We start from the raw sequence: 22,890 nt of genomic DNA on the forward strand, positions 1-22,890 counted from the left end.
AATGCTCTTACTGTCTTTCAAAATGATACACTTGGAACCTCGAAATGAAATTCAACACTGATTACCGAACGGAAGGAATATCGGCATAAAATCGACGAAATATCAACTAAAAACGGATCTTACCGGTGTTAACTACCCGCTAACTTTATAAGTTAATGAAAAGAAAAGAGCTACAAAGGAAACTATACATGGAATAAGGATGTAACACATATTTCTTCCATGAATTCTTGGTTCAATGAGATTGTATTTAGCATCTTCCTCTGTTGTCCTTAAATTCAATATTTTCAGCATTCTTTCCATTTACTCTGCAGCTTCTCCTCCATCTTCCTTGATTTTGTTGCAGAGGAAGTTGATCAGGCCTTGGAGGGAGGTACCGGGATCTTTGCTTTTCATCAGCTCGCCCGAGACTTCTGCCGGAGTCACCTCAACCTTACTGATCAGCCCTTCAATTTGTTGAAAGAGAGGATGGTGCCTAACCCCAAGGCAGTTGAAGGCAAGCTGCTTGAATGCGGAAACGGTGCAGTATGACATGTGGATATGCATATCCATACGGCCGGGCCTCAGCAGAGCCGGATCAAGCTTGTCTCTGTGATTCGTGGTGATGATGATGATCCGTCCCTGGTCGCCACAGAATGACCATACACCGTCTATGAAGTTCAGCAAACCCGAAAGCGTTACCTGCTTAATTAAATCGTATCAACATGTAAGTAAGCTATTGAATCATTCCTAACCAAAGAAAGAAAATTTTTTTTATGTATTTTGAAATTAATTAGAGCGTGTTTGATAATTGTTTTTAAAAATAATTTGTTCTTTAAACTATTTTTCAAATTTGAGAATATATTTTAATTGCTTTCAACCGTTTTTATTTTTTCTCTAAATATTATTTTAAAAATTAATTATGTTAATATAAAAAATGATTAAAAATAAAACATACCAAGAATAAGTGAAGTAAAATAAATTTTGAGTAACATAAAATACTAATCTATTAACATTAAATTAATTTTCAACTTTTCTATTTTCCTCGTATTTTCTTTCAAATTCCCGACAACCAAACATAGTCATAAAGTTGTTATTTTTCATCCCTAACCTGATTTTTCCGAGGCGCCCACGAGCAATCTTCTTCTTGGCTCTGCAGAATATTGAACATGCAGTCAACATGCTCCATGACAAGTATTGATCTACTGGACATGGCAAGCAGCAACAGCTTGAGATCTGAGTTGTTGTATATGGCTCTGAGGTCCAAGTCATAGATATCATACTTCAGGTGATTCGCCATGGCTGCAATCAAGCTTGATTTCCCCGTCCCTGGAGGCCCATACACCAGGTACCCTCTCTTCCAAGCTTTCCCAATTCTTCTGTAGTAGTCTTTCCCATTGATGAAGTTGTCCAGGTCATCCACCAGCGCCTTCTTCAGCTCTGAATCCATGGCCAGAGTCTGGAAGGTCATGGGGTGATCGATATTGATTGCATCCGCCTGCCAGCTTCTGCTCATCACTGTATGAAGCTTCAGTGCTTTGTTCCCTTCCTTGATAGCCTTTGATCTTTCTAGAATGTATGGCAGGTAGGAGTTCAGCACCAGGCCCTTGTGCTCCTTGCTGAAACTCAGCTCATATGATCTCTCTTCTGATTGTAAGTCAAGATTCCCATTAGGGTTTTTGGCCTCTTTACAGACCAATGTCCACTTCACTCGGATGTTCTCAAAAACATCAGTCATCTCCTCGTTCCTGTCCATGGTGACCTCCATCTTCTTCTCCTTCCTGTCCTTTAGTACCTTAACTTTTCGAACTGAACCAGCCATGTCTGCGCCCAAGTAGATATCAGCAGCTTCAAACAATTTATTTACAGCAACCCCAGCTTGGAATTCTTCTATGATGATGGTAAGTTGTGATGAGGAGAAGCATCCATGGACTTCACTGGGCATGAAGTTCTTGGTGATTTTTCGAATTAGAATAGCCACGGCAGCTAGAGAGGCAGCTGCAGATACAAGTTTTGCTGCTGTGTGCTTATTTTGGAGGGTTAACATCTTTGGTTATGGAGGTGTTTTGGGGTGATTGTGAGGTTTGTTCAAGTACTTTCCACCACCCTCTGCTTCTTCTTCTTCTGCATCATCTTGTCAATGGATACATTTTGATTTTAATGGTGGGAGTTTTTGAAGTTTTTCATGGACTATTCTAAAGGGGATTGTTCGTTTTCTTTGACTTCAAACCCTAAATTTCATTGAATTAATTAGGTTATGTTGGGCCCAAGAGAAACGTACTGGCAGACCAGTTTTGTCAACAATGGTGTGTTCCAAGGAAGTTCCTATTTTACCTAATGAGAAAGGCTTGGAGACAAGTCATCTCTCCTTTTCTAAAGGATATACACATTTCATAATCAAATCATATGGATGAATTAATTTAAGTTGAATGATCCCCTCATTCAATTCCATTACTGTCAACAATGACACTTTCAACAAGCATCGTCTTTATTAATGCTTTTAATGGTGCTTTCAAAACTGTCATCCTCAAATGATGTTAACAATGACACTTGTGGAAGCGTTATCTTCGAACAATTTTTACAAAATTAATAACAACGATATCATACTTTGAGCAATAAGTAGTGAATTTTACTTCAATTTAATATATTTTTGCTTTTAAATAATATATCACACTCAAAATAATGGAAAGAAAATAACTAAAAGATTATTAAAGAGGTCATGACTTTTTTATCTTCATTGTCAAATTGAAAACACGAACAAAACCTCCTAAAAGATTATAATACATTAATATCATATATACACCCCATCTTTTTCAAAATAAAGATGTCATTTTTATCTTATCATAAATCACGATTAGTTTCGATACGCTATATTTTTTTCAACCTTTAACATGTTTTACGCTTTGTCATTTTATATTCAAAATTTAATATTTTCTCTCAAATTTGTTAAAGAATAATATTTTGTTCATAATTACAAAACCTTCATAAAATTGTAAAAATGATTACTTTTTTTTCTACTCTGATTTAAACATTATTTCTAACTTAAGTAAAACCAACTTTAAATTGATAACTTTGAAGTGAAATTTCTCAAATATTTCCTAAATATGACAGACATCAATCTTGATTTTTATTTTAGAGAAACATCTTCATAATTCTTTGTGATTTTCGCATTCATCTACAAAGTGTGATAACTTTATATTTAGATTACAGGTGTGTTTTTTTACATTTTTGTTTTATTTTTTTTTATTTAATAAGCAATTCATTGATTCTTTTTTAGCAAATTTGGGATGAAGTATTGTCGACAAGTTTATAAATGAACAAGTTTATAAATGAAGTATTGAGTTTTGAAAAGGATAGAATGTAAAACACGATCAAAAGATGAAAGGGAATAAAGTATATTTAATCCTAGAAACAGCTCTTCTTTTGGGGCTAATGGAAGCATGAGTCTATGATTCAATCTTTTTGAATACTTTCTTCAATATTGCATTGTAGAATTTTCACCCACAAACCAATATCAAGTGATCATGCCTCTCTGTTCCTACAAACATATTTACATCAATCCTCAATCTGATCTGTCTTCTGCTTCCATTTCCTTCTGGGGTTTTGCTTCATTTTTGCTGTGAAGAAAGCCGAGGAGGCCCTGAAGGGAGACATCGGGATCTTTACTCTTTATCAGCTCACCGGCGACCTCTGCAGGAGTGACCTTCACCTCCCCCATCAGGCCCTCAACTTGGTCAAAGAGAGGATGCTGCCAGACCCCCAGGTAGTTCAAGGCAAGCTGCTTGAATGCAGAAATGGTGCAGTATGACATGTGAATATGCATGTCCATCCGGCCAGGCCTCAGCAGAGCTGGGTCAAGCTGGTCCCTGTGGTTCGTGCTGAAGACGATGATTCGTCCCTGATCGCCGCAGCATGACCAAATCCCATCGATGAAGTTGAGCAAACCCGAGAGGGTCACCTGTCAAAATACCAAGAAAGCATATAAGCCATAGAACTTCCTATAGTATCATACTATCAATCAATCATGTTATCATGAAATATGTTCTAACCTGATTTTTATGCGGCTGCCATCGTTCTTCAGAGTCTCGGTTTTGTAACTTGATCATACAGTCAATGTCCTCGATGACCAGTATCGATTTACTAGACATGGCAAGAAGGAGGGCCCTGAGATCGGAGTTGGAATTCACATTTGTGAGGTCCAAGTCGTAGATGTCGTAGTTGAGGTGATTCGCCATGGCTGCAATCAAGCTGGATTTTCCAGTCCCTGGAGGGCCATACAGCAAGTACCCTCGCTTCCAAGCTTTCCCAATTCTTCTGTAGTAGTCCTTTCCATTGACGAAGTTGTCCAGGTCCTCCACCAGTTCCTTCTTCAGCTCTGAATCCATGGCCAGAGTCTGGAAGGTCATGGGGTGATCCAGAAGAATCGAACCCAAATCCCAGTTGGAATAGTTCACTGTGTGGAGCTTCACCACCTTGTTTTCTTCTTTGATGGCCCTGGCTCTCTCCAAAATGTATGGCAGGTAAGAATCCAACACTATATCTCTATAGTTCTTGTTGAAACTCAGCTCATATGATCTAACCTCCAACCTCGGAGTCTCTCCCCTGTTTCGGCTGTTTCCACGGCCTAATGCCTGACCTTGTCTGCAAACCATCGTCCACTTCACTCTAACATTCTCAAAAACATCGACAATTTCTTCGTTCCTGTCCATGGTGACAGCCAGTTTCTTCTCCTCATCGCCCTTAACCACTCTAATTTTTCTGACTGAGGGGGTCATTCTGGTGCCAAGGTAGACATCAGCAGCCTCAAAGAGTTTATTCATAGAGAGGCCTTGGAATTCGTCGATGACGATGGTGAGTTGGGAGGAGAAGTAGCGGGAGAGGTTGTGGAGGGTGGAGGAGAAGTAGTCGTGGACTTCGTTGGGCAGGAGGTCGTTGGCGATGCTGCGAATGAGCATGGCTGAAGCAGCTAGAGAAGCAGCCGTAGACAGCACTGCTGCTGCGCTCTTCCGATTTTGGAATGCTAATGACAACATGTTGGGTATAGTTGTGATGTGGGAGATGGTGAATTATTGTTGAAGAGATTTTGAGGGTTGTCAGGACTCAGGAGTGAGTTGGTATGGAGGTGTTTTTGGGTGATGGTGAAGAAGAGAAGGAAGAGGATGTGAGGTTTGTTAAAGACTTCAACCTCTGTCCCTGTCCTGCTACATCCTCCCATGGTGGCTTGAGGTGGATTTGTAGTAAGTTTTGAGATTTTGGTGTGTTCCATTTCCAAAGTTTGAATATTCTTCGTATTCACCATTGACTCTGACGTTGAATTTTCAAAAAAGAAAAGAAAAGAAAACGAAGGAAGACACCAACACATTGACCAGTTCTTGTCATGAATGGTTGTGGTGGTGTTCAAGGAAGTTTCCATTTGTAACTTTCCTTGAAGAGCAAGGAGCTGAGCAGAGAGGGCTTAGTCTCAACCCTACCGACCTTTGAACATGCTTGGAGAGTTACCTACTATATGTATCGAATATTCTAGGAAATTCTTGAGAAAAATAAAAATAAAAATAAAAACTTATTTTTAAAACATGTTGATTTTTAGAACAAATTTGAGGTATTTCCAATTATTTTTTATAGGTGGTTCCAACAACTTCTTATAATATAAGGAATACTTTTATATTATAAATGAATATGGCAAGATGGGGAAGGCAACATCTAACATTTATTTTAAATGCGTTTTTAATAATGGGTTATTTGATTAAAAAGGTTAATGAAAATTAAAATTTTGAAATTTAACATTTTGTCCTTTTTTTATCTCATTTTGATAAAAATATTTTCATTATTTTCTTGTTAAACTTACATAAAAATACTTAAAATGGTAAAAAATATTTATATATATTAAAAAAAATGATTACTTTTCAAGTAAAAACTTGAAAATTGTTAAATTTACAATTTAAGGATTATTTTATCTCTTTTAACCAAATATTTCTTTAATAATTATGAAGTGCAAGACCTAGAATTATAATTGTACATCTCATAATTCACTTAATTGAAAAAATAGATAAGGTATTTTTCTTTTTTATTATTCCTTTAAAATTGTCTCTTTTGCTATTTACATTTTCAATATAAATGTATAACAATTAAAATTAAAACAATATTCCAAGCAAATTCCATCCAAACCCAATTTGAAGGTGACCATAAAAGAAGACCTCCTCTTCAGATTTAAGCCATATTTGATTCTTGAAAATTTTGAGGAAAATGGAAGAGATAGACAATAGAAAGAACTTATTTTAACTCTTTTGTCTAAAGATTGATTACCCATGAGTTTCTAACAAACTTTAATAATATTTAATTTTCTTGGAAAACCCAAATACAAGAAAATCATTTTTCTTATGAAGAATGAGGAAGGAAATAGAAGCCCTCTCAATTCCATTGGTTCTAATCCATCATTACCACAAACTAGCCATGCTCAGATTTTCTCTATACTAGATTGTTTTTTTCATCCACATCTATTTCTATAATATTATCCTCCTAAATCCTGAATAAAACACATCCCTCCATTCTATTTCCTCCAGTTCACATTCAATCTAAAGGCACAACAGCTGATTCACTTCAATTGATTGATCAATAAACAGAATCAGTACATCAAGATTAAAATGGTTAAAAGTTTTTGGCAGGAGGAAGTTATACTACAAGACAAATCCTCACAAAGATGCAGTAGTGTTAACTTAGTAGTTCCAAAGCAAAGCTATGATGGTGTTTTTGTTGATGAACAGAAAGAAGGCATAATTTGGAAAACAGCAAACACCAACCCTCCCAACAACAACATGGGCAATAACAGCACTAGGTACCTGCACCAAGGGAGAAAGCAGTCCTCCTCCTTTGGCCTTGGGACTCTGAAATTCTGTTTCAACTTGTTAGCCAGGTCCAACTTTAGGGATGTCGTAATGCTCGCTCATGTTTGCCAGGTACTGGTTAAAGTCCTGGATCCGATCCCTGTGTGATTTATTAGATATCCTGGCCAGCCTGTTCACATCCAGTTTCTCTCTCTGCTCTATGTATCGTCTCTCAGCTGGCGTGAGATGATCATCATATGGAGCAGCATTTTTTTCTCCACTCGATTTGTTGGCATCATTTGGATCTTCCTCGTTGGGATCAGTTGATAATCTTGTACTTCCATCTACACCAAATACAAAGTTTAGAGCTAAAGTTTGAAATAGTAATGTACTGAAACTATGATAGGATGAAGGAAAGCTTGATTGAACAGGATTTCCCAGGTTTAGGGGTGAACAGTTTTGAGAGAATTGCCTCACATAAGACCTCTTCCTTTTACTCTTACTATTTTCTATTACCCCTTTTTTTAGCTTGTATCAGAAAAAAATAGTAGGGATAAGTTTAATTAAGTTGAACAACTTAAGAAACCAATTCCATGCCTTGATTCAAGAAAACCAACAAACCTGCTGAAAGCTCATTTTCGGTGACTTCAGAATTTTGATCATACTGCTTCTTGTGTTTCTTCTTTTTCTTCACTCCACCAGCCTTCACATCCAGGGCTTTTCCCTTTAGCTTTAGCTTCCCTCCAATAACATTATCATATGAGGACATTTTCTTCCCTATTAAGGATTGAAAGAGAGAAAAGTTATATGGTACATGTGGAAATTCAAAAAGTACAGACTTGCATAAATATTGCCAAGCAACAAGAAAAGAAAGATAATAGCACCACCTATAAACTCTTTAGACAAGGAGAATCAATCACCATTAGCTAGACACTTCTCTATGGTCCAATACTCTATTTACAACAAAGGGTGAAGTACTAACTACTTACTAATATAAATATATGTTTACCAAATCACTTACAGCAAAAGCTAAGAATAAAATCATGATAAGATCCAACAAAATTCCAATAGAGAGGACCTTAGGGAATTTTGTTTTAATCAATTGACTGGCAACTGTACCCCTTCAAAAGTCCTCCTGTATTTTTCTTTCAGTAAGCATGAAACCAGGTAAGGAGGAACTATCCTCCAACTCTTCCTCCTGCTCCTTTCCACAAATTGACATGCCAACCCTTGAATAATTCTGCTACCCAAATTTTGAAGTACTCATGCAACACCAAAAATCACAAACATAAAAAAACACAAACACCGAGCCAGAGGAAGATTATGGCAAAGGTTTATTGGAAGCCCTTCTACCACAATTGAAGAATGGTGCTTAAAATAATTATCCACATGTTTATCTTGGCAATCATAATGACATGTGCATGACAATCCAACACCATAAGCATCAAAATATGGATGCTTGAGGTCAGAGACAGTATCATACAACTGTCAAAAACATGGGACAGAAACCAGCAATTTCTTCCATGGAGGACACCTATTAACTAGATTTTGTGCTCCATGACATTTTAGGGGGCAGAAAAGGTTTCTTGAAGCCCACCTGACTATTAATCAGGTCACCACCAATGATCCAAATGACTTACACCTGAGGCAAGGAGTTAAACAAATATTAATCAAAACTAAAACTTCTGTAGACTTGGAAGTTGGGGTAAATCAGTTTTCATGGGAAGATGAAACCAGTATATATGACTTCCTTGCTTGGGACCAACAAACCAAAGGAAAGCAAGGGCAGAGTACTGGACCCAAATTAAAAGGAACATCAACAGCTATGATGGTAAGAACTGAGGAAGAAAATAGACACAGTTAAAGTTACATGGGATAAGAAGAAGGAACCAACAGACTATCAGCAAAATAAAAAGCCTGTCAACGATAATGCCAAAAGGTTCTACAAAAAAATCCTTGAGAGCAGACAGATATAAGGCAGATAGTGCACTTTTCACAAAATAAAGAACCGGGTTACTGAAATCGATCCAAGACAACAAGGCAGGCTTCAAGCTGTGAACAATGGAGGAAGATGTGCCGTGGCATTACATGTCAAGCCTCAATTCACAATGCATAAACTGTACGGTAAACCTTCCAGTTTCACCACTAATCCAAATAAATACCTAAAGCCAACAAAATAATAACTAGTATTACAAACTACACAAACACTTTATCAGCAACTAAACAAACTTATTAATTTAAAACTAACCTCAATGCCTACAGCCTACATAATCCCAAGCAAATAAACTAACACAACTGCATTATGCCAATTACAATGACACAAATACTTTCTTAGAAACTTAACAATCATACCAATATTCACACTAACCTAATGTCTATCTATTTCCAAATAAATGATCACAAGTATACAGAACCTAAACCAATAGCATCCCACCAATTACATAAATGACTTTCTTGGAGACCAAACAGACCTACCAATTTTAACACTAATTCTAATACATACCTAAACCCATGAAATAATAACCAGTACATTGAAACTAAACAATTGCATAAGTAACTTTTTCAGGCTACCAGACCAAGTTTTAACACTATCACTAATACCTAGCTACATCCAACCAAACAACTAATATTATGAAAACTAACACATTACTGCATTATACTAACTACATAAATAACCTTCTCGGCCACCAAAGAAACCCTATTAATTTTAACGGAAACCCTAACGTCTACCTAATCCCAACCAAATAATGATTAGTATACAAAAACTAACACAATCGCAGTACACTAATCACATGAATAACTTTCTCAGCAACCAAACAGAACTATTTTTATCACTAACCCTAATAACAACCTAACCCAACCAAAAAATTGACTAACACAAGAATCTGCTTGACCCTAATTACAGAAATAACTTTCTTGGGGAGCAAACAGACCACAATTCAAAATACATTTAAAAAAAAAAAATGCATGACATCAAAATACAATCGAACGATTAAAAATAATTAAAAGGAAAAAAAAAAAAAAACACTTGAATGAAATTGAAATCAAGGGTTCTATACATAGAATCTAGGGCAAGTTATGGGTGGAATTCGAGAAGCTTCGAGAATCAAACGTACCTCTGAGCGAACCAAAGCCCTCTCTCCCTTTTTCTTTCGATCTCGGGAAGTCGAGAGTCCGGTATTTCCTAGAGGCTGAATGCAAAACGACGTCGTTGCACTAATCCCTTTTCATCAAAAGCTTGCGGCAATGAAAAGGATAAGGATAACGAGAAGTGGAAACAAATAAAAATTAGATTGAACTTTGGGGGAAAGTGGGATTTAATTCACTGATATGAAAATATATAAAGAAAAAAAAAGGTCAAATTTTTTAAATTAGTATTTTTTTTTATCCATTTAAAAGTAATTTGAAATACGTGCATTTTTAGTAAGTCATCCAATTATTTTCAAAAATACCTTTTTATTTTCATTCAAATTAATTAACAAGTAGATTTCTCCATATAGATGTTTCCTTCTTTTTAGATACTTCTAATTTTAGTTTCCTAAAATTTTAGAAAATATTATGTAAAAAAAATCATATTTAAATAGGATTAATATTTTTTTATTTCTTATAATTTTAAGAGAAAATATTTTCAAACAAATCCTATTTAATCATATTACAAATTCAAAAGTAATAAGATTGTTTTATTAAATAATAAATAATAAATTTAATAATATATAATTATTTTAATTATGATTAATTTATTTAATATAAAATAATTATTTATTTATTTATTTTTATACTATATATCATATAACAACCATATGTAAAACATTTTATATCTAAAAAACTCTTACAGTAAATTTTATTTTCTATTATATCAAACAATTATTAATATTATATAATAAATACAAATTTATTATCAAGAATATGAATTATTTTTAATATAAACTCTTTTTTTTTTATAATTTTTACTTATATTTTTGGAGGAAAAAAATTCTTAAATAATAAAATAATAAAATATCTAAAAGTAAGGGAAACGTCCACATAAGTAGTTTACTTGTCAATTGAATTGGATGACATGACAAGTAAACGAGCAATTTTGTGAATAATTGGATGACTCGTTAAAAAGTACTTGTAATTGAAATTATTTTTAAATAGATGAATTTTGAGATTCTTTTTTTATGTATATATTTCAATATTAATGAATCAAATACCACTTTTCCCTTGAACTTTGGTGATTTTTTTCTTTTTAATTATTTGGAGGTAGAATTTTTTTCTAAAATAAAAAAGAGTAAATATTTAAATATTTAATTATTATTATTATTATTATTACTTTATTAGTTTGATTTATATAGTATAAAAAAACCCACTGTGCTTTTTCACCATTAAAAAAGGTTTTTTTTTTTTTTTGTCAATTTTAATGTTTCGATTGAAACCAAGTTGAGTCAGTTTTAAGTGGTCACTTGTGCAATTTTTATGTGTTTGCAACAAAGACAAAATTACGTGGAACCAAGTTAAAATCATTGTTTGTATTCTCTTTCCATAACTCTTTATTATCTTCTTGCTATTGTTATTAATTATTACTTTATATTACTGCTTCAAAAAGGACCATCACCCCTCTTCTTTTTTATTTATTTACGAGTTCCTCACTTTTGCAGTCAGATTGCAGTATTGCAGGCTTGTTTCTCATCAAATAACAACAATGAAGCAACTCAGTTCATCTGAATTTGATTCCATTCACAGAAAAAGGCCACGTTCTGAAATAAATCCACCCCTCCCTGACTCCTGCAGAGGTGAAGACACAGATAATAATAAAACTAGAGAGAGTGGAGACATGAGCTTTAAACAACAAAATTCTCAAAGGACATAATACAACAAAGACAAGCTGCTACGACACTGGGAGGACCAAGGCAACCTGGGAAAACAGGATCCTATGTTGGGTCTCAATCCGTCATGGATCTCAGTAGATTCCAGGGATAATCCTGTATCGAACCTTTTCACAGTATTTTTTCCAGTATTTCCCGTACCTGCAAGCAGCTTCATGTCAAATTTTCATGCAGAGTTAAGAAATGAATTCGAAGATGAGTTCTCTTTTTTTTATAAGACAATCCAAGATTCTACATAAGCCATGTTTCTCATATGCGAAAACAATTAACTGCATTAAAGGTGGTGCATGCTTGTGTATTGCATACTAAGATTTTTACCCTATGCTCCATTTGTTCGAAAAATTGAGAAAATAAAAGGTGAAAAGAAAATAAAAATAGATTTAAAATAAATAATTATTTTTATATACATTAAGATTAAGGTTATGTTTGGTTCCGAAAAAATATTAAGGAAAGAAAAAAAAAATTATTGTTTATGTTAGCTTCATCATAGAAAATATGAAAGAATATCAAATATAATTAAAATTAGTTAAAAATTTATACATTTTAAAATTGTTTAATCCTTACATAAAAGAAGAAAAATAAGTTAAATGTGTTTGAAATAGCATATAAAAATAATTTATTGAATTTAAATCTATTTTTTATCTTCCTTCACTTTTTATTTTTTTTCCTTTTCATTTTCTTTCCCTTGCATTTTCCCCCAAATTTTCCAAGAACCAAACATAGCCTAAACTTATTTCACTTATTTCATATATTCTCTATAGAAATTAAATAATTTAAAAATATATAGGTTTCTAACTTATTTTAACTATATTTAAGTTTTCTTCTATACTTTTTACTTTTTATGGCAAACCAAAAATGAGAAAATAATTTCCTTTAATATTTTTTGGGAACCAAATATGGTGTGAATATAATGGTCGAAAGAAAAGACGGTTTAGGTAACTGATGGAGGCTGTGTTTGCTTACTTGGACCGACATCGATCATCATCCCTTTTGGCTCGGTCAAAAAGAAGGATAGTAAGGAACAGCACGTAGAAATAAGGCAGAAACTGTAGAAGAATAAACAAAAGAAAATATCATTCAACAATGGGTAGAAGTTCCAGATACCGCATGTATTTCAAAACTAGAAAGGCTTACATGGCCAAAAAGAGCAGGGACCGTCCAGAAAAATGCAGCCAAAATTTCAGGTACATAATGGAAGTGACGGGACAAACCCCACCTGCAACAAACAAGAAAAATGTCAGGCATAGCCAGACCTGGCATGCCTTTGGGGCAATCTAATGGTAGTTATCATGCACACACCAACATAATCTACATATGGAAGAAACAGTACAGACTTCCATCAAGTTTCTGAGAGGTGTCTCATGATTTTTAAGCTCATTGAACTGAATCAATTTCTAGTCTATGAGCACACCCAATGAGGATCCATGAAGGGTTGAACCGAACCCTTCTTGTGTGCAACACAAATTAAAGTGGTCCATAGGGAAGAAACGTATTGACGAAAGACAAGATCATACTTTGATACTATTAGTTCTAGTATTTTTTTATTTTTGTATTTCCAAGCTAAATACGGGGAGCTCACCAGCCCGAGGTCAAAAGAAGACTGGACTTTGTTTCTCCAGAAGTGGTGGTGTAGGAGGCCACAATCTGTACAACAATCGAAATTGAAATTAAGTAAATTCGAACACAGAGAATTGCAGAACAAGTACTTAACAATGTCAACCCCCCATGTAAGAAATGAGCTTCTAATAAATTTCAAAAGCTAAGTGTCACTGGAGTATGGAGTAAAATCAAAGACCTTTGATGGAGCTTTCCCCCAAACCAAGCACTTGCCATTTGTTCTACGGAATTCTTGCCTTTGCCTATCACAATCATAGTTTATATATATGCATGTGATTCCAGCTGCAAGAATATAAATCGCAAGCTGGAGCAATAGGAAGAGAATGTCAGAAACTGAATATAAATGATTCATAATTCATTAATTCCAAAATATCGACAAAGTATACAAAGACCATACCTGAGTTCCAAGGTTCACAGGATGGTTGACCAGGTACATTCCAGGAGAAGTGTAAATGGACGGAACCCATACCAAGCATCCCCAACAAATATAAAAGCCAGCTGCCAAAACCAAATGTAGAATGAGTCTTAATGAAATTATCAACAACACTAGATGCAAGGGAAAACAATAACAGAGAATGAGATATACACGTGAAAAAAGGCCACAACCAAAATACCGCAGCAAAAGATGCACTGAGCAATTGTTTGCACAGACATAAGAGAACATGTAACTCTACATTACAGTGTGACAAAAATATATCACGAACATGCAAGAAGCCAGCTTTCATGCAATCTAATATTTAGTTTATTTTAGTTTAAAGAAATAACGAAGTGTGAAGAACTAAAATTGAAGGAAAGTAATGAAAGTTTTAGGCTATGTCTGGTTCCCAAAAAATTTGATAGAAAATGTGTGAAAAAGAAAATAGAGAGGAAAAGTAAAAGAAAAGAAACAATAAAGGAAAATTAAAAATAGATTTATGATAGGTTTGGTTCTAAGAAAATACTAAGGAAAGGAAAAAAAGATGCTTTAAATCACACATTTCTCAAGGGTATCAAATTATAGGAAATATGTTTCTCTCAGGTTCCAAGACATTTCCCAAGAGTGTTTTAAATGTCTCCTATGAGTTCCCAAGAGTTCCTGGACATTTCCAATAATTTGACATATTAGACTAAAAAGGTTTCTGATCTAAAAACCATTTCTTGGAAACTATGATTGACAATATATAAATTCATAATCTATCTATATATAGAACAATGCAAAAATGTGTCATTCAATACAAAGAAGAAAAAGGATGTGATCCAAAATAATGAGGAAAAAGAATTAAGAACTTCTGTTCTTATTCCAAATTGTATTGCCATAGATCGGCAAACTACTTGGCATTAAAGGTGTGTAGATCATCATTTACCTGGAGTACCATTCTGGCAGTAAATAAAGAAATACGACACGAATTTTTTCAGTCTTGTGTCCGCGTTACAATTCAACCAAGCCATTTTCAACTTCAAGGAAATAGATCTTAATATTGCAGGTAGAACCTTTATATGTGTTCACAATTGTTAACACATCCCAAACCAGTCAGCCCAAACAGCAGAAAATACACACACAAATATGTCGTAGTGCCTGTGCCCATTGGTTACAAGGATACATCACACTGCAACCCATTTTTAATATCTCAGATGAATTACCCATATAGAGGGTGTGATTGAAGAAGTGTTTCATAAAATTAGCTAGGAGCTTGAAAACGACATTTTCTTTCCAGGATTTTATTAGGCAAGATCATTGCTTATAAGAAACAATGAATTATATTGTTAAAAAGAAAGTGTATATAGAAGGAAGAGGGGTCCTCCAAAGAAGATCCAATGTACATGAAGAACACTTGCATGATTCTGAAAAACATAAAACTGAAAACTAAATAGAAGCACAGGAGCCAAAATCAGAGATAATATATTCATTTCCTTCTCAGGTTTTATTTGCTATTCGTAAAAACATAAAGCCAAAATCAAGACAAGTGTGCTTCAACAAGTGGAGTATTCAGAAGCAAATCCAGCCTATCAAAGAAAAATATTTGGAAGTAAACCCAAATTTTCAACTGGGATCAGTTTTCTGAATGAATTTAGCCAGAAATGTGGAGGGACAAGCATTATAAAACCAAGTCTAGGTATGATTTCAAGACATTTGAGTGGAAAGACTAAGACTGATAAATTAGAAGCATTCAGCAAACTAAAAGTTGGCTCAATAAGTGGAAATCAATGTAGAACTAAATGGGGTAGTTAAATCATGTTCAAACAAAACACTGGCAGCTTCTATGAGGTTTTCCCTCTTTATTTCTGATTGCCACTTCGAAAGAGGCATGGGTGGATGAGGTTTGGTTTGCTTCTTCGGATGGGGATTGTTGGGCACCCCATTTTGCTAGCCGTCTCAATGATTGGGAAATGGATATAGCAGAGCGATTCCTCTTAAGGTTGCAACGGTGGAGGGTGAGTAGGGATGAGGAGGATAAGTTGGTGTGGTTAGGGGCGAAGAATGGAAAATTTTCTGTTAAAAGACTTGTAGAAAGAGTTGAGCTAGGAAGACAATTGGATTTCCCTTCAAACGTTATTTGGAACTCTTGGGTACCACCCAAGGTGGCTTCTTCGCTTGGGAGGCCACATGGAATAAAGTTTTAACTTTGGGCCACATCTAAAGCCAAGGGTGGGTTGTGGCAAATAGATGTTTCCTCTGTTGCAAAGAGGAGGAATCAGTTGATTACATTCTCCTCCATTGCGACAAGACAAGAGCTGTTTGGCACCTCTTTTTTCACTTTTTGACGTTTCTTGGGTCCTTCCCTCAGTGAGAGAGACACTTACAAGTTAGTATAGGTCTGTTGTGGATAAAAAAATAAAAATAAAAATAAAAAGGGGAAAAAGGTGTGGAGAGCTGCCCTCGTGTCTTTTTTGGACAACCTAAAAGGAAAGGAATAGTAGGGCATTTGAAAACATTGAGCATTCTGTTCATAGGATTAAATTGAATTTTTTGTGTAATCTTTGGGCATGGTCCAATTTGTTTATAGCTCTTGGCCCTTCTTCGATTGTAGATTTTGTGGATTGGATAGGGTCTTGTTGAGCCTTGAGGGGGTGCATTTTTTGGTGTTTTTCTTTGTTTTTTAGAGGTGCTTTTGGTGCCCATTGTATACTCCCTATATACATTGAAGTGCTTTTCTGGCGCTTTGATTTTTAATACACTTTATTTACTTATCAAAAAAAAAAAAAAAAGAGCGAGAAGAGTAACCAATGGCTTATATTAAGTAATAGTTTTCCAGCTTGTAGCAGGAAATCTTCTCCACAGTGGAGATTGGGAGTTCAACTCCCCAAGAAGGCACTAACCCGTTGATAGTTCAATGCATTAGCTAGGGTAAATTAAAACAAAATGGACATTCACAGAAAGCTCACAACAAGGAATGCACAGGATTATAATATTTCTAAATTTCACCTTCACCTACATGTATTTCTTTTCCTCTTATAAAAAAAATAGTAGTAGAAAAACCAAGCACATGAAATGAGAAAGAAAGGGAAGAAAATATATGAACCTCGATCATGTGCAATATCCATTGTGTTCCAGTATCCAGCTTCCCACCAAAAGAACTTTGTCACATATACCAGCATCAATATAGTATTTACAAGCATGGAATCTGCCACTTTCCCATTCTCTTCATACTGTCAAATGAAGTATATATGAAACACATCAAAATAACCCAAAAGAAATCACATTCTTAAACATTAAGTACAAGAATTACATGGTAACATATGATATCAATTGAGTGTACATGCATACACATATAGCAGCAATATATGTATCTACAAGCAAGGCATCATCAACTCACCCAAACTTCAAATACAAGAATCATATACCTAGTTTAATAAACATTGAGTTGGATGATAAAGAACTCAGCAAATAAAAGTGGGGTGATGGGTTGCTAGCATTCTGGTCTATCAAGAATAGCTAAAAAAATTAAAGCTGTATTGACCATGGAATTAAGTGTCATTTTAAGTAAAAATACCATTGTGTTTAAAATAGTAGAGTTTTCAAGTCTTGATATTATCATAAACTAATCCAAATAGGTGCTTTCATGACTATTTAAACAGTGTCAAATCTGACAGATATTTTTAAAATTTGTCAGGTCCATCTAACTGCATTGATTTTTCTCAATTTTCATCATTTTTATTTATTTTTATTTTTTAGCTTGTTAACTAGCATATCATATGCATCACATAATATTGATCCAAGATGTCAAGACAACCAATCCCCCCTAGGACCTCCAGAGTTAGCAATTAATACAACTTCAACCATGCAGATGACTGGGGACAATATTAATCGGGCAGGTAACATGCTTAATATGGTGAACCCATAGCTTTTCTTTACTAGATAGCATTTTTCTTTTTGGCCGTTACACAGAAATGAACCTTGAATCTTCCTCATCCCCACTTGAGCCAAATCACAAGAGCAATACTGTGGACCCACAGCTGCACTGAGCAAGAAATACTTGGCATGTGGCCATGTCATCGGGTTATGCTAGTTATATAACCTTAGTGGTACTTGGGAGGATATCGACAAAACTTGAACAGTAGCAACTAGGCCTCAGCTAGATGAAAATTGGGACATTGCACAGTGATTACTGCTACAGAAAAATGCCAGACTGAGAAGTTAGGCACTAAATTTAGAAGCAGGCCACCTAAGTTTAATGCAGGCACCAAGGCAATTAAGGACACCAAAAGATATCTCTTTCAAAAAAACCAGTGAATTCAATTTAATGCCTGCCTCAAAGTACTTAAATTCATGTATATCACAGGTACTAGTAGTTAATTATTTATTTTTAGCCTTTTAGCACCCTTGTATACACCATGTATGCTATTGTGCACCATAATTGATCTTTGCCTATTAGAAAAGAAAAAGGTTAACTATTTTTTTATTTCCTAATAGTTAAGATCTCTTTATTTCTATTGCTTAATCTGTGACTAACGGAAAGAAAAGGCCGAGCTATCATCAGATCAAGCATAAGTTTCAAGTGCAAAATTCTGATACATGCATCAATATACAAGTACACCTATACAAATTCAAAATTCAATTTCTGGAGGAACTATATGTACCAATAGATAGGTAGCTAGCAACTAGCTATTGGTTTGCTTGGTTTCCCACGCCAACCAGGAACACCCATGATCTTGGGTTTGCCAAGGCATCCTAATAACATGAGATTAGACCCATCAAATGATAGAGTTACACCAGGAAGTAAATCCCTGATTAGATTATATGACCCTAATAACATAATCTCACATTCCCAAATAATAAGAAATAGACAACTCAAAATAAAGAATGGTCAATATGATTTCTAGATGTGGAACCTACCACATGAGGGATCTTTACCCTTAAATTTGACATGCTTGAAAATTTTCTACATATCTTATGTGATAAGGAACTTTGAAATTCACATCCAGAAATCATCTAAAGCATTTACCTGCTTTATACAATAGGTCACAGCAAGAACTGCCCAAGACATCATCCCAAATCGGCAGTTTGTGAAAACCTTGATGTCAAAGTTCTTACCAATTCGGGGATACAGCTCCATACCCTGCAAGAATGAAAAACATGTGATAAGAAAGTAAGCCAAAAAAAGGCTCCCATAAGATAAAATAATTTTTTCACACTAGGAATTTTGTATATAAATAAATTTCATAATAACAATGAAATATGGGAAGGGTCTAAATTTGGAGATGAAAGGTATCCATGGCCCATCCCACAATCAACTAACACTTCAGTTCAATCCAATCAACTGGTCCAAAAATATACATGAATGAAATGAATCATGAGGAAATGCATATTCATTGGAAAAGTCTGATGTCATAAATCAGTGGCTTAGGCAAGAACTAGTCCCTATCTTCCCATAAATAGCAAATCTAGTTGTGGACCTTGAGTTATAAATCAGTGGCTCAGGCAAGAACTAGCCCTCATGTTCCCATATATTTATATTGCAGGACAGGGGAAAACCATGGATACACAATACTGCAACCGAAAAAAAAAAAAGAAAAAGGACATTAGAATCAAAGAACTATCTGTACGATCAAAGCCTACTAGATGCACTATATCTCCCAGCCTCAATAAGATGCTTGATAGTTCAAATTTATGGTAGATCTTAGCCAAAACTTATGCAGGACTTTCAATTTTGTATATATCAGTAATATGCTTGAAAACTTATGAGGTCCTCTTCCCAAATTTTCTTTCTATTTTCTTTTCATACCTCCACATATGTTGCAAACCATTGATGGAATTTTTATTTTTTTTTGATAGGCAAATTAGTCACAGTGGAAATTAAAAATACATAGATAAACAAAACATATGAAAATAGATGCTTGAAGACACTGACCCAATAGAAATCGATTATTATGTTGCCAGATGAACCAGAATCAGTCGAAGATGGTGCCACATGACCCTTTTAAAATTCAAGCATGACTGTCAGCAAAACAGGCAGGCATTGCATATATAGTAAAATGTTCTAATGTTCATAAATCACAAGTTCAACTGTAAGCCCTCACTTTTATGTATAAGAAAATACAAAAGATCAAACTTCCAAAAATAAGTGCTGAATATATTTCTCCCAGATGATCATAAACAATTGCAGGGTTGAATATGCCAAACCTGAAAAATAAACACAGCAAAATATGATTGCACTTGACAGTTGTGTGGTACTTCATCCATTAAAACCAGAATCCAAAGAAAATACATTGACTCTCAAAAAACTAGTAATAGTATTTTTAATAGCCTCACAGCCTAATGCAACCTCATATAAAATATTGGCTAAAGAGCAAGGCATATAAAATAGAATGAAGATAAACTGTTCCAAAATAACATTTATAACCACATTAGAGGTTTTAGATAAATATTCTAGACAGGATTAACAGTTAGAACATAAAGTTGACAATGAAGAAGCAAAGAGGTGAACGGAACTCATTGAGATATTGGGGCCTAATATGACATATTTCTCATATATCAACCAAGCAAAAACCATAGTGGAAGTATCAAGATCAACTTCATGAACTCCCAATGTTGAAACAACCATTCACCAGGTTTGCTTCTTTGAGACCAAGAGCCAATATCACCTCTTGTTCCAACTGGTATAATGAAGGATAAAACCTACGGTATTACTCCAAAAGGAAGTCTTCAAATCAAAGAAACATGGAAAGAAGGTTCTCAAAAAACTAAAGACAGAAAGTAACACAAGCCAAATTTAGTTGTGGTTCCCACATTGTCTCAAAAGAAGGTTACAAGCATGAAGCTTCTGAGAAATGTATTTCTTTCACAGCCATGGAAAATATTAATCAAAATTCATAAATATTCCATTTAAAGAAATAGCAGATCATGACAAAAGATATTTAAGGCAATACTTACCACCACAGACTCAGATAAGTAATCAATGTTACTGCATATGCTTGCATGCCATTTGCCTGCACAAGCATGAAAAGCAGCATAAATTTCTTTTCTTTCCTTTCCTTAGAATTAGAATACATCAAGGCTAATATGTACATATATGTACATACATAATCTATATATATATATATATATATATATATAAAGACATAAATGTGTGTGTGGACACAAACATTTACATACATGTATACAGTATCAGGAAGTGCTCTTTTACAGAAACAATAATGGAACATCCAATACCTTGTAAACAGGCCGATTCCCACAAGGAGATATCGGGCCCTCAACTGTTTTACCAGGTAGAAAAAGCTGAAGTGCAGCTTCAAATGCAGCATAACAAGCAATTAGTTTCCATGCAATCGCAGTTGGCCTTGGCCAGATGTCTATGAACCCTTGCACCCCATGCTGCTTTAGGTAGTCCCAAGTTTGCAATACAGACCCATCAGCATGAACCATTGTATACCATCTGTGTTGTGTATCAAATGGAAAATTTTAAAATGAAAAATTTTATTCTAATTTTCACTTAACAACAAACTGCAGTAAGTTTCACAGCTAAATAGTGTAGCTCAAAACAACAGGTGAATTTCCAATCCAAACTTTATCTTAGCACCCAACTAAAACATTAAGTTATAGGGTGTTTTGGCCGCATTTAACACAGCATTTTAAACAAGTTCATACTACTTCTGATACCCATATTAAAATAAAATCATATTTTAATTTCAGCAAGTGTCTTCTAGTTCATTTTGGTGAGCATAGTGATGCCTACATGTTAGACTATTAACTCTTATCGTGTCCACTGACATGTACAACACACAAGGATTCAAAATTTTCTTTTCAAAGGAAATGAATTATAAAGAGAAGAAGATAAACAATGAGAGATGCAATCATTGACGGATCAGATACAATTCTCCATCAAATTTCTAGTCTCAAATTTTCCACTCCAACTGCTCCAGTACCACTACATGACCCAGTCAATGAAAAAACTTAAAATAAAGGGATTCCAAAAAAATATAAAAAACAATGAAAAATGCAGTCAATAAAGGAAAAAAAAACTCTTCAGTCAAATCTCAAGTCTCTGAATTTCCATTCCAAGTGTTCCACTGCCACTACATGACTCAAAAAAAAACACAAAACACAAAGATTAAAAAATAAACGAGAAGTAAGGTAGTCATCAATGGATGCAAAAATTCTCCATCAAATGTCAAGTCTCAGATTTTTTAAAATCCAACTGATGTATCCTCTATCCAACACTCAATCAGGAACAAAGACATGAAACACAACGATTCAAAATTTCCGTTTCTCTGCAACCTAACAACAAAGGTAATCAAAGTTAGGACTTTGGGGAAACAAATCACTAATGGATCGAAAACAATTCTCCATCATCATATTATCCTCCACTCCAATTGTATCTAACACCACTACCTGATCCAAACAATCAAAAACCACAAAACATAGAGATTCGAACTTCAGCTTCCAGATACAATACAATGAAAAATGCAGTTATCAATGGATCGAAATCAATTCTCCGACAAATTTCGAGTCTCGGATTTTCCAGTTCAACGGCAACTAATACCAGCACTAGAAAAATCAGAAAATGCGGAGATTAAAAAATTTCTTTCTTTTTCTCGGGAACCAAACAGAGGAAGCAAGATCTGAGAAAGGAATGGGAGATTTGAGGACTAGGGGAAAACAAATCATTAAAGAATCCAAAAAAAAATTCTCCACTGCAACTGTATCTAACACCAATCATTGATCTAAACAATCAAAAAAACACAAAACATAGAGATTCAAACTTTTTTTTATCTTCTTCCAGATACAAAACAATGAGAAATGCAGTTTTCAGTGGATCGAAAACAAGCCTCCACCAAATTCCGAGGTTCGGATTTTCCACTTCAACAGTACTTAATACGACATCAACTGATCAACCAAAACAAACGTAAAACACGGAGATTCAAAATTTTCCTTCATTTTCTCGGGAACCAAACAGAGGAACCAAAATCTGAGAAAGAAAGAAGGAGAGAATATAGATGGCGTACAGTAGAATGACGAAGGGAGGGCAGAGAGTGAGAAGCGATATCATGGAAAAGTACGTCAACGCCGGTGAGTGCACCGTCTTCGCCTCCGCCATCTCTCCTCTCTCTGTAGTGCCTCTGTTACAGCTTGACTTGGAAGTGGAGACACAGAGCCACGACATACAGATATATATGGAAAGGTAATGGGTGAT

At 34.8% G+C, this 22,890-nt stretch overlaps 2 protein-coding genes across 3 annotated transcripts; both read right to left on the bottom strand.

The window, feature by feature from the left end:
• Window positions 1–191: 191 nt before the first annotated feature.
• Window positions 192–2,190, bottom strand: LOC100241090 (AAA-ATPase At3g50940). The gene is made up of 2 exons (XM_019222019.2): window positions 1,088–2,190; window positions 192–678 (listed from the first exon to the last, which is right to left on the bottom strand). The coding sequence occupies exons 1-2, from the start codon at window positions 2,021–2,023 to the stop codon at window positions 301–303; spliced, it is 1,314 nt and encodes a 437-aa protein (XP_019077564.1). The 5' UTR covers window positions 2,024–2,190; the 3' UTR covers window positions 192–300.
• Window positions 2,191–3,303: 1,113 nt separating this feature from the next.
• On the bottom strand, window positions 3,304–22,849 carry LOC100256426 (7-dehydrocholesterol reductase). Of its 2 annotated transcripts, XM_002268419.5 has the most exons (15): window positions 22,703–22,849; window positions 20,910–21,132; window positions 20,631–20,686; window positions 19,778–19,880; window positions 19,609–19,674; window positions 18,703–18,816; window positions 16,780–16,906; window positions 13,677–13,777; window positions 13,458–13,583; window positions 13,242–13,306; window positions 12,797–12,878; window positions 12,626–12,708; window positions 11,770–11,803; window positions 7,419–7,569; window positions 6,550–7,141 (listed from the first exon to the last, which is right to left on the bottom strand). In XM_002268419.5, the coding sequence occupies exons 1-15, from the start codon at window positions 22,792–22,794 to the stop codon at window positions 6,879–6,881; spliced, it is 1,686 nt and encodes a 561-aa protein (XP_002268455.2). In that variant the 5' UTR covers window positions 22,795–22,849; the 3' UTR covers window positions 6,550–6,878. The 2 variants fall into 2 exon arrangements, with proteins under 2 accessions (XP_010655266.2, XP_002268455.2); XM_010656964.3 differs by lacking the exons at window positions 11,770–11,803; window positions 12,626–12,708; window positions 12,797–12,878; ... (8 more) ...; window positions 20,910–21,132; window positions 22,703–22,849 and adding exons at window positions 3,304–3,934; window positions 9,914–10,112 and having other exon boundaries at window positions 4,026–7,141; window positions 7,419–7,574.
• Between the last annotated feature and the right edge of the window lie 41 nt (window positions 22,850–22,890).

This window comes from Vitis vinifera, chromosome 9, assembly GCF_030704535.1.
Source record: "Vitis vinifera cultivar Pinot Noir 40024 chromosome 9, ASM3070453v1".
Lineage (NCBI taxonomy): Eukaryota > Viridiplantae > Streptophyta > Magnoliopsida > Vitales > Vitaceae > Vitis > Vitis vinifera.